This window comes from Rhyacophila brunnea, unplaced genomic scaffold, assembly GCF_057557595.1.
Source record: "Rhyacophila brunnea isolate RB1 unplaced genomic scaffold, BYU_Rbru_1.0 scaffold_2, whole genome shotgun sequence".
NCBI lineage: Eukaryota > Metazoa > Arthropoda > Insecta > Trichoptera > Rhyacophilidae > Rhyacophila > Rhyacophila brunnea.
The window spans coordinates 55,323,773-55,341,111 of NW_028232859.1; the positions used below are offsets into that span (position 1 = coordinate 55,323,773).

The 17,339-nt window shown below is 34.4% G+C and overlaps 1 protein-coding gene across 2 annotated transcripts in view; it reads right to left on the bottom strand.

Moving 5' to 3' along the window:
* Oatp74D (Organic anion transporting polypeptide 74D) overlaps nt 1–17,339 on the bottom strand; it is a 153,469-nt gene that overhangs the window by 3,171 nt on the left and 132,959 nt on the right. For both annotated transcript variants that reach the window (XM_085946937.1, XM_085946936.1), the window contains exons 4-10: nt 9,502–9,660; nt 7,993–8,157; nt 6,843–6,968; nt 5,162–5,349; nt 4,023–4,147; nt 2,172–2,356; nt 1,532–1,708 (exon numbers count right to left, since the gene is read on the bottom strand). In XM_085946937.1, coding sequence (XP_085803063.1) covers nt 1,532–1,708; nt 2,172–2,356; nt 4,023–4,147; nt 5,162–5,349; nt 6,843–6,968; nt 7,993–8,157; nt 9,502–9,660 — 1,125 coding nt within the window. The remainder of the gene's footprint in view (nt 1–1,531; nt 1,709–2,171; nt 2,357–4,022; nt 4,148–5,161; nt 5,350–6,842; nt 6,969–7,992; nt 8,158–9,501; nt 9,661–17,339) is intronic.

Sequence of the window (17,339 nt, forward strand, 5' to 3'; positions counted from 1 at the left end):
AATCAAATACCAAATACAGTCGAACTTGGTTATTACGAGGAAGATGGGACCAACTGAATTTGCTCGTTATAAGCGTTACTCGTTATATTAGAGAATAGGTATTTTTAAATGAGCGGTGACATAACACAAAAAGTCGAAAATAAAAAATTTTAAAACCATCATAAAAATCCCCGAAACAAGCACGGCATTCATAAACTACAAAAGAAGTTGTTTATTGTAATGATGGCTGGTAGGTAACTATGGACTTCACAAACATTGGATTTTTCAACCATATGCGTTGATACATTGTCGGCGAAAACACCAATTAGGTAGGTACTTAGACACTTAACTAGTGTCATAAGTGTAATCCGACCCCAGCGGCATCCTGTCCAATCGGATTTTATTGTTTAGGGTCGAAATGTTTTTAAACGATCGACACATTAACAGTATTTTAACTCAGTATATCCGATAAGTTGCTCGTTATAACAGTGAATAAATGTATGGAGAAAATCATAAACCAAAATGTCAACGAATGTTTCCTCATTACATTCGAGATCTCGCTATGTCCGAGATCGTAATAACCGAGTTCGACTGTACATCCGAAACCGGCGTCTATATTCCTGCAAAATAAAAATATGTAAGGAGCTTTCGCTGCGTCCCAACTTTTATTATTTATCAACTTTAGCAACATTGAAACATTTAATGCAGTTTAATTTCAAACAATGATCAATATAATTTCAAATCAAAAATCAATCAGTAATTACAAAAATTAATAGGTACTAGAATAAAATAATGATGATGGGTGTGTACATTTGATGTATTTTAAAATAAGGCCGGTAAATGTAGACTTAAAAAAAACAAAAGTTTTTTCGAAGAAAGGATTAAAATATTAAAGGGCTGTCCACCAAAATGTAAATTACAATATTAAAAACTCATATGGAATATAATTTTTTGCATAAATTTAAACTGAAACACAAACTATCATTTATTTGCAATTAGGTAAATTTTTTAAACACAGATAGTGCTACATATAACTATTTTAGAGCATTACTGTTTTAATTAGTAATGTAGTAATTTGTATGAGTCCATTGTATCCGTGTAAATTGAAAGGTATTTTTACTTATGAAAGGGTTGTTGAGGTGTTTGCTAAGCAAAAACAATGCGATATATACGTATAGATCTGTCTTCAAATAAAGTAATCAAATTTTTATGCACCCTTACCAAAATCACTTTTGGAAACCGCCAGTGCCAGCAGTCAACATTCTTGTCGATGCGCTCAATGCGCTCAATGCGTTCAATCTGTTCAATACGCAGACAGAGCGCGTGTGTGTGTCTGTGTGTGTTGCGTTTTGCTGTGCATACTTTTGGCAAAGAGAATGTGTATGTGTGCTGTGTTGCGTTGCATTGGGTTATAGACAGATAAATCAAGACAAATATATTATAATGTAATAAACAGATTATTGACAATCAAAATATGGCCAAGGCTCGTTATGTTTTATTAGACTGTATTTATTCATGAAAGAATCTTTTTATATTAATGTCAGACACTTACCTAAGAAGAAATGTCTGAACACGTCAGAATCGTAAAGGAAGCAAGCTCCCTTAGTATTGCACACCGAATCCCATAGCAGACACGCCGAATCCACCACTGCTCCAAATATTATGGGGCATGGCACGTTTCCAAATAAACCTATTGCAAATTGTATAATGCCCATCGCCATCGCTTTATCTGAAATTCAAAGAAAAATTGGAGTGAGTTTCTGTGAAAAATAATAAATGATAAATCACCATTTCTATCGCATGACAGAGCATATGAGCAGAGTATAGATCTATCTATTTTCCAGACATTTTTGACATAGACAGGTTGTTGAATTCATTTAATCACTTTTGTCGATAATATGTTGACTGTAATCAAACATGTGAATTTTCTCTAGCCAATGGGATTGGGACCACATCCCATCGATCGGAAAAACACACAAACCTCTGCTCCACGATCAGCAGTAAAAAAATGTTTTAAAGCAGCAGATGGTACATGGACTCATAACAATATAGTCAGATTTTCAGGCGGTACACCCTACATGAATAAGATGAGTATACGTTGAAAATACAAAGAAGAAACTCACTTTATGTAATGATTTAAAAACAATATATCTTAAAAAAAAAAAAACAATAGATAATGCTTTTTTTCACACCTTTGGGATCCGTACACCGCATAATAAGAAGTATTGAGCCTACTTCTCCAGTAGAATGTATGAACATAATAAATGAAAATATGCACATGAAGAGGGTGAATTTCTTGCAGTTTCCTGTGCAGTATCCATTTTTAGCCACGCCCCAAGACTTCTCATCGCTAGTATAATTTTTATAAGATGGCGTCCTGAAAATAATAATCACAATAATTATAATAATGAATATGATTCAAATTTTTATAATATATTTTTAACTGGACAGTTAAACTCTTGTTTTGAAAATTCAAATACATTTATCATTCTGCATTCTTTATGACACTTTGACTAACTACATCATCTAAACCTGATAAAAATTTATGAAAATTCAGTAGATTATAAAATTACATACTTATTGTATCAAATTTTTTATTTATTTGATAAATAAATATTACTCATACGTAAATGGAAATTGTTTACATATCTGGACCCGTGACCATAGGAACCAAAATCTAGTTTTTGCCAAAGCCAAACACAACTAAATTTTTTGTCAAGAATAGACAATCCATAAGTTATATATTATTATTTTATTATTTGAAAGAATTAACAGCAAAAATGACAGGTGTGATTATTAGATATTTTTCTATTCAAAATGAATCACAGTAAGAGCCCATCTGTATAATTTTTAGATTTAAAATTATTGTAAAGCATAGTCCCCACAGCCTATCTAGTCACTTTGTGAACACAAATATCATTGTCGCTTTCCCTCCATGGATTTTTTAATATGACATTTTATGGACCAAAATAATAGGTATAGGATCATTTAAAAGCACCTATAGTATTTTATTATTTATAGATGCTCTCATCATGAACCAGAGACAGAATTCTTTAAAATGTTTACAACAGTCATTTGTCTATGCTCCAGTCAAAATCTAGAGCTTGCTTCTTACAGCCTCAGAACCAGATATGTAAACCAGTCCTCAACGTTTCAGAGTCCTTTTCATATACCCTTTAATAATGTCAGACAAAAAAAACCTTCAAGCTGTGATTTTAAAATAACAAGGTTTTTTTATACCAAATAGACTTTGTTCAAGATTTTTTTTACAATGACCAAAGTAAATAAAGAATATGTTAATCAATTCTAATTCCATATTTTAAAACATCTAAAAACTACTTAAGTCATTATAACAAAATGCACAAAAAATAGAACCTGCTACTTAGACTTATGTAAAACTAACTGATTACGATCCCTATGCATAGATAACATTTTACTAAAACCATCAATAACATGGCAATGTTGCTTTCCACGATTAAAATTGATGCCATTTTCAAATGTAGATTTTTTGTAAATTATTAAAATATTTTGTAATTGACATACAATGGTAAAACTATGAATAGTACACAATTTATGGAATAACAGTTATAATAAACTTTAAATAATAATTTAATGGTCTGTTTATCAGTGTTTCAATTGAATAAATGCATGCACTGTAGGTAGAGTATTCCTAACATTATTTTTATTTATTATTGAAATGACAACACATTCTGCGTGTCCATTAATATTCACAAATCTTACCATCGATTAATCAATACATAAATTTATTCAAAATCCATCGACCACCAATAATGTTATATAACATCTATAATCTGAAACTATATTTACTTGATACATATCTGTTAACAATATGGAATTATTTGACAAGTATCACTTTTGTTCAAAATTTCGCTGCCATGGGGAGCCAATCAATTCGTTATGCGTCCGAAAATCACGCGACTAACAACGCAGAAAGCCCACTTATTTACATAATTATTACTGTGAATTAGGCCCTAAATTGTTAATACATAAAGAGAGTATTAATAATGCAATTCTTAACCTACCAATCGGATGTGTAATTGCTCTCAGGATTAATACAATCACAATTGTAGTATTCATAATTTCCCTGCTCCGGCAAAGTGACGTTGTGACAACCAGCGTGACATGCAGAAAAGTATGTTTTACCATCCTAAAACAAAAACAGAAAAATGAACATACAAATTTTACAATCCAACGAATTATTAACTTAATGCAATACTCTGCAAAACATCTCTAAACCAATAATCCGTCCAACAAAATATTGACAAACTGTACTAAACGATACTGTGATGACAAATAAATATAGATATAGGTTATGTGTGATATGTCAAAAGCATATAACTGCAACAATTTTATATATCAAGCTTAGAAAATATGTCTATATGCCAGTGATACCTACCAAAGTCTGTGCTTCTCACAAAAGTCTGTTTCAAGTTAAGTTAGAAGGATTAAAACAGCTTTATTTTAACGATATGTGTCGCTAAATTTCAAAACCTGCTATAACACTTCTTCGAAATAATTGAGATATATGTATATATCAATGGATTTGTTATTAAAAGCTCTACGTGAAAATTTTATCACCTCTCTCAAAATCCGCTACGATTGACTGTCATTTATGAAACAAAATCAATGCGTCTATCAATTCCCGCTATAACATTCAAACAGTACAACATTCAAAAACCTTTTGAGTTCAAAAGTCTTTATTGATTTTCTCAAAATAATGAAAAAGTATTACATATAGCGGGTTAACACATATATCCTATAGACTAATTTTCTTTCAAAAACCAACACATTTGTCCATGAACATACGTATTTTGTGTTTCATTGAAATTTTGAGAAATGGAGTAAAAACTACGCATAGATTGGCATGGAAGAAAAAATCTGTCATGTCTGATTCTGATAAGACGCACTTTCAATTTGTCTCAAATGTGGTTGTGGAAAAAAAAGGGTCCATTCACAATTATTATTGCTAGCTAAAAACACACATTTTTGAAAAGTATATATTTTAATATAAAAATCAGAGTGTCACAGTTGAACAACTAAGCTGAGAATCAATATACTGCAAGAAGTTCGATCGTAAACAGACGTCACAGCAAATTAATATTGCCTGAGCAACTATATGAATATGTTAAATATAAAAGCAAAATGAGTAACATAGAATTACCTGTCCGCAGATAACTCCAAACTTCCCCTTGTCACAATTACAAGAAGACTTGCAGACGGGTGAATTGAAGAACTGATGATAGTCGCCGAGTGGACCAGAATTGAGAGGTGTACTCGCCGCCACATTGTATTCCTGCAGACCAACAAGATCGTCCATCGGGCAGCCCACAAACATCAGAATCAGCATACCTGAAATGATCAACAGTACAATATGAACTACACCATATTTAACTCTCCTTCTCGATGCTATAGTCTTTCCAAAATTATGGTGACGGGCAAAAAATCGGTATTTACAACAATTTAAAAATTGAGCATAAATCATTAACTTCCAATAATATTACGAGGATACGATATTACCTATTTAAGGAGATATGAATAATGATAAAATATTTATTTATCTTTGAAACAAGTAGAAGTAGTCAACAAAAAATGTGCCATCTAATTAAAACTAAATAATAAAATGTGGTACATAGCATAGTACCTATGATATTTTTTAAAGTTACAGGTGTATAAAAAATTAGGTTTTTCGACATGCTTGTTCTTTGATTGGTCAAGTTCAATACGGTGTCCCATTTAGTGACCTTGGCCAAATTTAAATAGTATAGATACATATCTATCTGAATTTATTGGTCAATTTAGCTCTAAATGGCCATTTTGGCTGATAATAACTTTTGATTGAATGCTGACAATTTAATATTTGAGTAATTAATCAAAATCTACCTTTGTTTCATTTGGGTTTGAGTTGGTATCTTAATTTGAACAAGACCTCATTTACATGTTAGAATGTTAAAAATAATTATGTTAAATTTACAGTCATAGCAATTATTGGAATTTTTTTCTCAAATTGGTCACTGATGAACATTAGTTCAATCGCCAGCTCCTCATTAATATTTATTTCCAAAGAAGATTTTACGAAAAACTAGCTGAAGTATTCGGCATTTCATGAGGTCACTTCATATATATTTTATATTACTTAAGAAAACAATAATAATTGCATTCTTCAATATCAAAACATCTATACATAAAGAGGCATACGTGTCAAAATGAAAATAATAGTGACAGCTATTAATTACACATGCATGGATTCACTGCTGACAGTACGTATTATCATGGGCATAACAAAAATATCCACGTATAAACTAAACATGTATTCTCCTGCAAATTGCAAGATTACATTACATGGATCAAAAAAGTTCAAAAGCTTCAGAATTTTTACGCGACATTTGGACTGTGCGATATCTACACCTGCGCAGTAGAACGATAGTGGCAAACCTGCCGGTAAAAAAACAAACTACACTGCGCAGAAACTCACTTTGAAGTCAACCGATTTTCACGACCTATCAAATAGTATCATACAATGATAACATCGCGTCTTGCTTACTCTTGAAGAATGAGATTGGCGAGACAGTCAGCACTTTTACGTGTAAACACAGTTATTATCGCGATAGTTTAAAATACACACTAAGCGCTATAAGTCAAACAAAAGAACATCAAATGTATATGTAGATGTCAGCTGGGACCAAATAAAAAAAGGAAATCAAACAAACATATTTTGAATTTTATATATATATATATATATTATACATATAGGTAGATACTAAAGAAAGAAAATTCTTGCACTTTGGCACTAATCCAACTCAATTAAGATGATTGACACTTACGTAGAAGTAAGTTTACATTACCTGACGCATAAGCCAGAGATGTGAAAGCAATCCAGCCGGCGACAAATCGTGCTGTGGGAACCAACTTCAAAATTACAGCACCGCTCAACATGATTCCAACTCCCATCACCATGATACCACCAACGCCTGAAAAACAGGAAAATGAATGCTGAAAATTTTGATAAAATCAAATACTATAATATATAATGCACTATTGTATCAAAACACTGACAGATTGGTAAGAGACGCCATTATCAGTTTTAGTATTTTCATCACAAATCTGTTGAATACACCGCATCTGCAGATAGTAGCTACAAGTTTACCTGGTTACCAGGCAGCAATGAATTAATAGGTATTTATAGTTTTCCAAAGCTAAGTACCCCATTTTAGGTTCCCCCGAATAAATGACATTATTTAAAATATAAAGTTTGTTCTTATACAAACAGAACGTGTTGCCACTCAAAAACTCATACAATAACACATAGTGTTGAAATGTGATGTTTGTTTTTTTACATGTAAAGTTTCACAAGTTCAAAATACATGAAATGATTCATACAGTTCAAAAACCTACAGAATCAATTTGAATTATTTCGCTCTTTTCCGCAGCGTAGCGCCACGTTGTCTTCCTGCACCATCCATTGAATATTGTACTGCTCTATTTAGGAATCATTGATATTATCAATGTTTATATGTGGAAAAATATTAGGTATATCGATTTGATTTAACCGGTTCTATGCCTTCAGCGAGTTTTCTCGCTCTATGACGTCGTGATCGACAGGCTGCACATACAAATTTCGCGATTTATCTCGTCTGACTTTAAACTCAAATTAATAGCCACTGTCGATTGATTTGCATAATCTAAAATATTAAAGACAGTGACATCTGTTTGAATAATTATGAAATACTAAGACACAAATTATCGGTATTACAGCGATTTTAGTAAGAGCTTCACTCTACATTAAATGTGTGTCGTTAAAAGTCTGTGGCCCGTCAGATACTGTCACAGTAATATCGTGAGGCATAGAAAAGATTAAAGTAAAGACTAGCAGTTTGATTTTTATCACTCGCCAACGACTGAGCTACGAAAATAAAATTTTCAGAATCCATGTTTAGTTGTAGTGCAGTGTCCCTATCAATTTCTGACTAAAAATTTGTCATCAAGTACACTGACCTGATATGAGGTTTGCTTCATGCGCAGCCAGACGAAATTGTGACTCCAGGTACTTGGGTAAGAAGGTGTAGAGACCAGCGACTGGCAGTAAATGAAGAACACAACTCGCCGTACGACACATCAGGATATCGTTGCTCAGCTGGCGTTTTAAAGTCTTGGGAAAATCTGGAACAGATAAATGTAAAAATAAAATTCATCCATAATATTCCTACAATCGGAGAAAATATTCTCGGCACACACACTTTAGTTTAGTTATTACGTTTACATTTTTGAGAAGTGGAGTCAGAACTAATTAATACACAGAACTGTTTATTGATTGACTTCTGTGACGCGACTAAAATTATAATGCTAAGTAAGACTTTTCTGAGGAGTACTGCATTACGACTGCGAGCGTTGGTTGCAAGTTTTGTCGATAAATGTTACTATCACTTGCAGTGTAGTCAATAATAGTAATACATCCTGTGTTTTATATTCGCGGGAGAGAATTGTCACAAAGATGTAGCGTATCATTCGGATTTGATAGTGACTACCAAATTGGTCATCCCCAAAAACCTAGCATTAACAATTTTTAAATCTCCCAGTTTCAGTATATTATATTATATGTTTATTCTATTTTATCTGGAACATACACACATTGAAAAACAACCTTGTATTGACTGTCAGACGCGGTGGTATACGCCGTCATAATATGTGAGGAACCTTACACCGTATCAATAATAAACAAAAGTTATACTAATTAATACCTACGTCTGGCAATCAATACAAATTTGTTTTCCAATGTGTGTCTGTTGATCCATATCCATCCATATATGACACCACAAGCAGAAGGACATCGTCAAAATAAGTTTTTTTTTTTAATATATATAGTAGGTATGTAATCATCCTTATAAATGAATTATAATCAGGAACGGTCTCACCCTCTTGGAAGATCATAATATGATCATTTCACTGATCAATCAAACATAACCGGTCCTGATTGTATTAAATTATGTGGATTAATTACTCAGGTACTGACTAATATTATCAACATCATCAGCCTGAATCTATCCGCTGCTGGATGAAGGCCTCTCCAAGCTGATTCTACTTCTCTCGGTTCTGTGCGTTACATTGCCACGTACTTCCGCAGAACTCAACAATTTGATCGACAGGGTGACCGGCCAATGCAGATAATGTACAGTACAAAGCAGCATATCTGTAGCTAATAAAGAAAAGTGCAAGGCGAAACTCTGATATGATATGTTCAAAACCTTCAAATGAAATGAAAACTTCTAAAACTATCATTATATTTTAATTAAAATAAGTATTATCATTCCAATAAGAATTGACAACAATAACTGAACACGATAATTAAATATATCACATGAAGCATTCATTACTGATTTTGTATAGGTTTGTGTTTTTTGTTAGTTTTTCTTTCTTTTGTTGTTGTTGTTGTTATCACCTGTTGTCATTGACAATCTTGTTATATTATATTATATGTAAAATATAAAGAATACTAAATTTAGTCACCTTTTAGCTGTGGTGCTTTATGCTGTGCTTCTTGGCTTGGCCGCGGTTTCGGAGCAGCAGCCCTGGCGGCGCGAACGGCTTTGGATCCCGGCAGCTGCCGAGGGAAGCAGAACATCATCAGACCCATCAGAGCGAGGAGTGTGGACACCAGAATCAGACCTGTAATATTCAAATGGAAACAAATTAGAAGCAATCGAAGATTATTACCTAGCTTACTACTAGGATACGCAATTCTGAAATTCGTAATCCCGGGATTTAAAATATTGGAATCCCATAATTTTGGCATTTTGAAATCGTCCTATTTAAGCATAGAACATAAAAAATCTGAAAACCAACGTAAAAATCCCCGAAACAAGCATGGCATTCATAAACTACAAAAGAAGTTGTTTATTGTAATGAAGTGCTGAGCCGCTGGCGCTGGTAGGTACCTACTGACTTCACAAAGCTTTGTTTTTTTTACATGCAATTTCAACCATATGCGTGGATTCCTTTCAATGTTGTCGGCGAAAACACCACAGACACTTAACTAGTGTCATAAACGTAATCCAATCCCGGCGGCATCGGTCTAGTTAACTTCCTGGTCGGATTTTAATGCTTAGGGTCGAAAATGTTGTTTTTAAACGATCAACACATTAACAGTATTGCTCGGTATACCCGAGAAGTAGCTCGTTATAAAAGTGAATAAATGTATGGAGAAAATCATAAACTAAAATGTCAACGAATGTTTCCTCATTACATTCGAGATCTCGCTATTTCCGTGATAGTAATAACCAAGTTCGACTGTGTTATATTATGTTTTTCATCAGAAATTACATATTTTTTGATAATATATATTATAGACTTATTTTGGTATACTTAACATAATTTAGAAGTTTTTTTTATTAATTCTACATCTGTTTCTGGCTATGGAACCATTTTCACAACGTTCCTAAGATAACTTATTTTAAAAATATAAACTGAATGAGTGCTATTTCCAAGCCATGCCAATAAGAGCCGTTTCAGACGGGACACCGGTGCCGCACTCGTATATAATATAGGAGGCCTTTGTATTCGAATAAAGGGACCTTTGCATTATGTTTATGAACGCTCCAGAGCTAATGAGTCAACGCATAATTTCGCATTATAAATTAGAACATAAAACTGGCTGTGGTAATAAAAACAAGTGTATCGGCGGCTTGAGAATGTAGCGGCCGACGGAAAAGTGTACCGGACACGCGTTGACTCATTAGCTCTGGGGCGTTCATAAACATAATACAAAGGCCCCTGTATTCGAATACAGAGGCCTCCTTATTTGACTCATTAGCTCTGGGGCGTTCATAAACATAATACAAAGGCCCCTTTATTCGAATACAGAGGCATCCTTAATATATACGAGTGCGACACCGGTGTCCCGTCTGAAACGGCCCTAAGGGAGGGTGTATTGTGATGCTTGCTTCCTTGCACATAACAGTGGCGTAGTTCATTCGTATTATTTTTTATTTCACTAGAAAGATTTACTTCTAGGGATTTGAAATACAGTTTAAAACTGTTTCAACACTCAAACTTTAAGATCTCAAAAGGTTCCGAAGTTACAAGATAAGCATTCAAGAAAATAACGTACTTGCAACAATTCATCACAAGCAGGTAAAATGGTCGGATTACAGCGGAGGAGTGGTGAGGTAATGTGCAGGTAGAGAGACGCGTACATCTAACCATTGTCGATCGATAGCGCTTACCCAAGCTCTCAGTCGATTATAAAGCCACTGGCTGTGTACCCTACGCCTTGTCCAGATAGCGCGATTTGACTCGCGCGCATTCTTGGTACATGTAACCTGATTGAGCCGTCCACATGTAATCGCCGCGTGTCACTTCTCGCGCGCGGTCGAGGCACAGGAGACTTCATTGAGCCGTCCACATGCACTCGCAACATATCGCGGCGAGACACGCGTCATCTGGACCAATTCTTAGAAACGCAACGGCTGGTCATAGTGGTGCGCACTTAGATCCAGCCGTTGTCTATCTCATTGATTTGGGATAAAATCAAACCGAATCACTATATTTCTTCATTATGAATATATGTGTATTTTTTATTTACGTTTCTCACGCGGGCTATCGCTAGTTTAAGTTGGGTTTTATGGGTGTGTATCAGGGAACTCAGAAATAATGGGAACTAAAATACCCAACGGATAAGGAGAAGCAGGCAACCGATCTCGAGTAAGGAAGAATACGGGATAAATTTAAACACGTGTCAATAATACGTAATACGTCGAATACTGACAACTGCTCTCGGTTTATAGTTTATGCATTGACATTGATGTATTACACACACTATTGCACGTCTATAATGCTTGGTCCATTTTCGTAGGACTACACATTCAAAACCCTGCTTCAAAATTTACTGTATTGGTATATATACCTATACTATATAGCCTATCGGAATTCTATTTATTATCTGTTCTGTGGTGTGTGTATAATTAATTCCTTGCAGTCCTCGCACGGATGAGTGGTGTTTAATATACGTTGTATCTTGCTTACGTTTCCAAAACAAAGAGAATTAAAATATCTTGTTCCACACAATATTGTCACTCACCTACTCATTATCTCAGGTCACAGCAATCACGTACGCAAATCGCCAAATCATGCTCGAATAATTATTAAATCTGACATTGACATTGGAAAAAGTCGACCTGCTTCTGCCGGCTCCACACAACCTTGCATATCTGTACCTCAAAGGCAAATGGTCCGATGTCGCGCATTATTTTTAAAGTCTATAATGGAGTAAGTAAAATATTTCATCAAAATCAGTGAAGGCCATCTGGTACTACAGGCAGTGTTGCCATCTTTTTGTCATCGAATTATAGTACGCGGTCCAAGAAATTGGAGTACAATTTCGGCAAACATTATAATTCGCGTTGGTACGAGGGTGGGTCAATAAGTCCTTAGAAAAGCCGACAGGTGGCGCGACTAGTACTGTAAGCGGTTTGTTTTCATGCAGCGGCACTACCGATTCAGTATGCTGCGAAGTTTCAATCAGATTGGTCGGGTTGTTGTGTGTTTCTCGTACATTTAAAAAAAAAATTGCTTGTGGAAAATGGAAAAATGGAAAATGGAGAAAATTGAGTTTAGAGCTGTTATTAAACATTTTAATATAAAAGGGTTAACAGCAAAGGAAATAAAAAATGAGTTGGATTTAGTTCACGGCATATCTGCTCCTTCACTTGCAACTATTTATAACTGGTTAAATGAATTTAAACGTGGTCGTACATCAACAAAGGATGAACCACGCTCAGAACGTCCTGTAGAGGTGACTTCACCAGAAATGATCAATAAAATCCACGATATGGTGTTAAGTGACCGAAGATTAAAGTTGAGTGAGATAATTGAGGTTACAGGGATCTCAAAAGGTAGCGTCATTTCTATTTTACATGACAAATCGGGCATGAAAAATATTTCTGCAAGATGGGTGCCGCGTTTGCTCACAGTCGACAATAAACGCAATAGGGTGGTGGCCTCTAAAGCCCTGTTGTCGCTCATGCAACGCAATCCGGATGAATTTTTTCGTCGCTTTGTGACTGTAGATGAAACATGGATACACCACTATACTCCCGAGACGAAAGAACAGTCAAAGCAGTGGATTGCGAAAGGCGAACCATGTCCAAAGAAGGCGAAAACCGTAAAATCAGCTGGTAAGGTTATGGCTACTGTATTTTGGGATGCACGTGGAATTATTTTCGTTGACTATTTGGAAAAAGGAAAAACAATAACAGGGGATTATTATGCATCTTTATTGGACCAGCTAAAAAACAAAATTGAAGAAAAACGGCCTCATTTAAACAGGAAAAAAATCCTCTTTCATCAGGACAATGCCCGTGTTCACACATGTTTACGATCAATGGCTAAAATTGAAGAATTGAAGTTCGAATTGGTCGACCACCCACCGTATTCGCCAGATTTAGCCCCCAGTGACTTTTTCCTTTTCCCAAACTTAAAAAAATGGCTAAGTGGACAACGTTTTTTTTCAAATGAAGAAGTCATCGATCGGACAAATGCTTATTTTGAGGACCTTCCGAAAACTTATTTTTCTGACGGTTTAAAAAAAATTGAGAAACGTCTAACCAAGTGTATTGAGCTCCAAGGAGATTATGTTGAGAAATAAAAAAAAAATACAAAAATAAAAACTGTTTTAATGCTTTTTTCTAAGGAATTATTGACCCACCCTCGTATCAATTAAAAATGTATAGGTTTTTTAAGAAATACCGAGGCTCTTTTCATTTAGGTATGTCACTTCCGACCAAAATGCTCACCGGCGAATTCAAAAAAAATAATTTTAAATTAAAGTCAAAGGCTTCTTTGTTTCATCGTTGCTTCAAAATCTTTACATCAACTTTTTTCTCAGATCGTCAAATTTTCTTCTATTACGATTCTAATACTTTTCACTTATCGTACAGTACTTAAAGTACTTAATTTTAGTAATTAAGTACTTTTGGCGTATTGTGTAATATCAAAATTAAATCTTTTAGATAAAAATACATTTTTCTCTGATATCTAAAATTATAGTATTTTAGGCGTAGGTAATATACGTTTTTAATATCGTACATAGTATGCTGACCAAAAATATAGTACAAATACTATAATTATAGTACGGTTGGCAACACTGACCACAAGTAAAACCATTTTAACGCCTATATGTAGACAAGCCTCAGATATTCTTCACCTTTCACATCTGACGCCTATACACTAATGTCGCTTAAATTTTAAAATTTATAATTTAAAAACCGATAGCCAACATTGTAACGCAATTTGATAAGCATTTCATGTAAGAACTACTAGTTAAAATTGTCTTAATTAAGTAGGATGCCCGTAGTTTAATTGGAAAATCACACTGACGCGAATCTAGCGGTTAGAGGTTATGTCCCGTACTTTTATTCTAAAATAGATTTTTTCTTGTGGGTATAATAATAAATATGCATGAGATGTTTTCAAATTATGTAAGTATGTACTACAAATAACAAGACAAGTAAATCGCTTTCGAAGAAATTTGGACAACCGTCTTTTTACCTCCGAGGACCAAATAGATTTCAATTTTTATCTTTAAGATATCACTGTGTTGTATAATATTATTGTTATTATGCCAAAAACACGCTGGCTAATTTATTCACTGGATACGTTGGTACACAATTTTGTTATGAATTAACGTGATTTCACCTCTAATTGACAGAAATGTCCTTCAAAACAATCTCCAAATAAAATAATGTAAACGAGTTTTTCCGGCTACGGTCTGTGACTAAGCACTGTTAGATAAAGACATTGGCTAGTGGCTACATTGCAACTAATAATATTACTAATAATATCCATTTCATATTCCATTCATATTTACAGACATCAAAACGTGCCAGACGGTGGAAGTATGTATAATATATTATTATGAATGGACTTAATCAATACGTGCTTTTTGTAAGTGGGTATGTCTGAAGGTACAGTAGAACATCGATATGACGGCCAAATTTACGGTCAAATGTAAAAATTGTTAAGTCCAGTTAATGTTATACAAATGTTAAAAGTCTTGATATATTATATTAAACATTCAAGGGGTATTTTCTGAAAAAAAGCGATCATCCTATCTACAAACTAATCGTTTATGTATGACAATTATTTACTCTCTGATGTCAGAAAGTGTAATTTTAAAACGCATTTTTATTGATTGATTGATTTTATTTATTTATAAAACCTATCGGAACACCTTGGGTATCGAGATTTTTTTTTAAGTTTTTTTCGGTCTACTTATGATACAGTTTTATTCAGTTTTTTTTTACCGAACCGAGATCTAAAAATTATCACTTATATAACATGTATCCAAGCAATCTAAAAAAAATGATCCAAATAATTTTAAATGCACTACCTACAACAGCATAATATATTATTATGCTACTACAACGAAGTGATTGGTTTTACCTGCAGGCATGGTATTATTTTTGTTCAGCAGAATAACTTGGGTGCCCTCAGATTTTTTTAAATGTTTTTTTCCCCTCGACTTATTATAAATTTTCAATCATTTTTTTGCCCAGCATGAGAATCTAAAAAAATACGCGTAAAGTGGGCAAGTTAAACAAATTTAAAAATTAATGTTACTTATTTAACCTATACATTATTTCAAATTTATATAAGATCAAAACCCAAAATTTACAATATAAGCACCAATTTTATTTTTCACAACCAAATAACAAATCTTATCCACACCACATTTGCTCTCCTCATAGGGATAGAAAAATATTTTCTTTCTAAGAATAAAATAACAAGACTGCAATCAACCATTTTCAACGAATTTGTTTTCAACAAATGTGGAGCAATTTAGACAGTGGAGTAAAAGTTTTTGTGACGAAGTATAACGATGGGGAGGAGGGTTGGTTAAAAATACCGAAGATCATGCGAGGTCATTTATGACAATCCCTGACACAGGTATCTCATTTTAGGAAAACTTACAAGTGCATGCTTATGTAAGATAAGAATATATTTAAAATAGCACTGTCATTTCAGAGGTCAAAAATGTGCATAGGTACTATGATGTTTACAAGAGATAATAATATTTTCATTCGGTTTAGCGATTAAACCATTATTCGAAGAACTTAATAATCTTTTTGTCAAATTTATTTTTATGACTAATAATTTTCGTACACAACTGTAAAATTTGGGGTGAATAAAATTTTGGTAAGAAAGGTCATTTATTCCAGGAAAGGGAGAGGTCATTCAACCCACATTAAAACAGCCAGCCGTTATTAGTCGGGTGACCGGTCGAGGAAAACTGTTCCCAAAATGTTGCCCCCCGCGTAACGTGCCCAGGTTCCCGACCTGGCGGTTCCCAAAGCCCCCCTCTGGCCCGCGGCCCCCGGCTCGAAGGAAGAATGTCTCATTCGATCGGGGAATGCCCATTCACAAGCCGCCGGAATGCGCCTCCTCGGGCCCTCTGCGAAATTTTACGTCGGCATTTTTTTCGGGGATCGTTGAACCCGCGCCAAGCACCTATGTAAAATGTTTAAATGTTTACCCACTCTCTCTCACTCTCGAAAGAGACCTAACCATGGTACAGTGGATGGCGAGTGTGCTACCAATTAGGAGAAACAGTCACCGTCGTCCGGACCGCATGTCTGACTCCGTGAGGAATATGTATATATGCGCAACACGTTGCGCGCCGAAATACTCGCCAATACAAGAATAATAGAAAACCTATTAATTGTAACAGTCCTAAAATTAAGGCTATACAGATACACGATAAAAATAGAGGGATGAAAAAAATGTATCAAACAATACTATACACGGCGGGTATAAACGACTTCCTGTTTGGCTTTTATCGATGACGAATATATTTTAGTAGTTTCAGATTCAGTGACGTCCCGTGGGGGTAGGCAGATTGAGCGTCGCTTGGAGGCGACAGTTACTCGAAGGGCGGCAAATCGAGGAGAATCATTAGGTACATATAGAAATAGCTACCTAAACATAGTGATAACGGATAAATCTTTCCATTAAAAAAATCTAACTCGTAATATTGTCTATTGTAGCAGAGATGGCATTTAAATTAGATTTGGATGACATAGTTACTGACTTTGCAACAAAAGAGGCCAGGAAATGTTTTTTTTTTTTATTTTATTGCTTGAGTGTTAAGACTATTAATTAAGAATGTATTTATGATTAAAATGTGTATATTTTATAAATAGGTAGGTACCAAGGAAAATTATTTTGTTTACATGTTGTACAATAATAACATAGTAATAACGGTGTGAAAATAATAAATCTGTGTATTGTTAAATGGCAGAGCGTTGGAGCGGAGCTCGGAGCAGGAGCACGGAGCACTGGAACCATGGGAT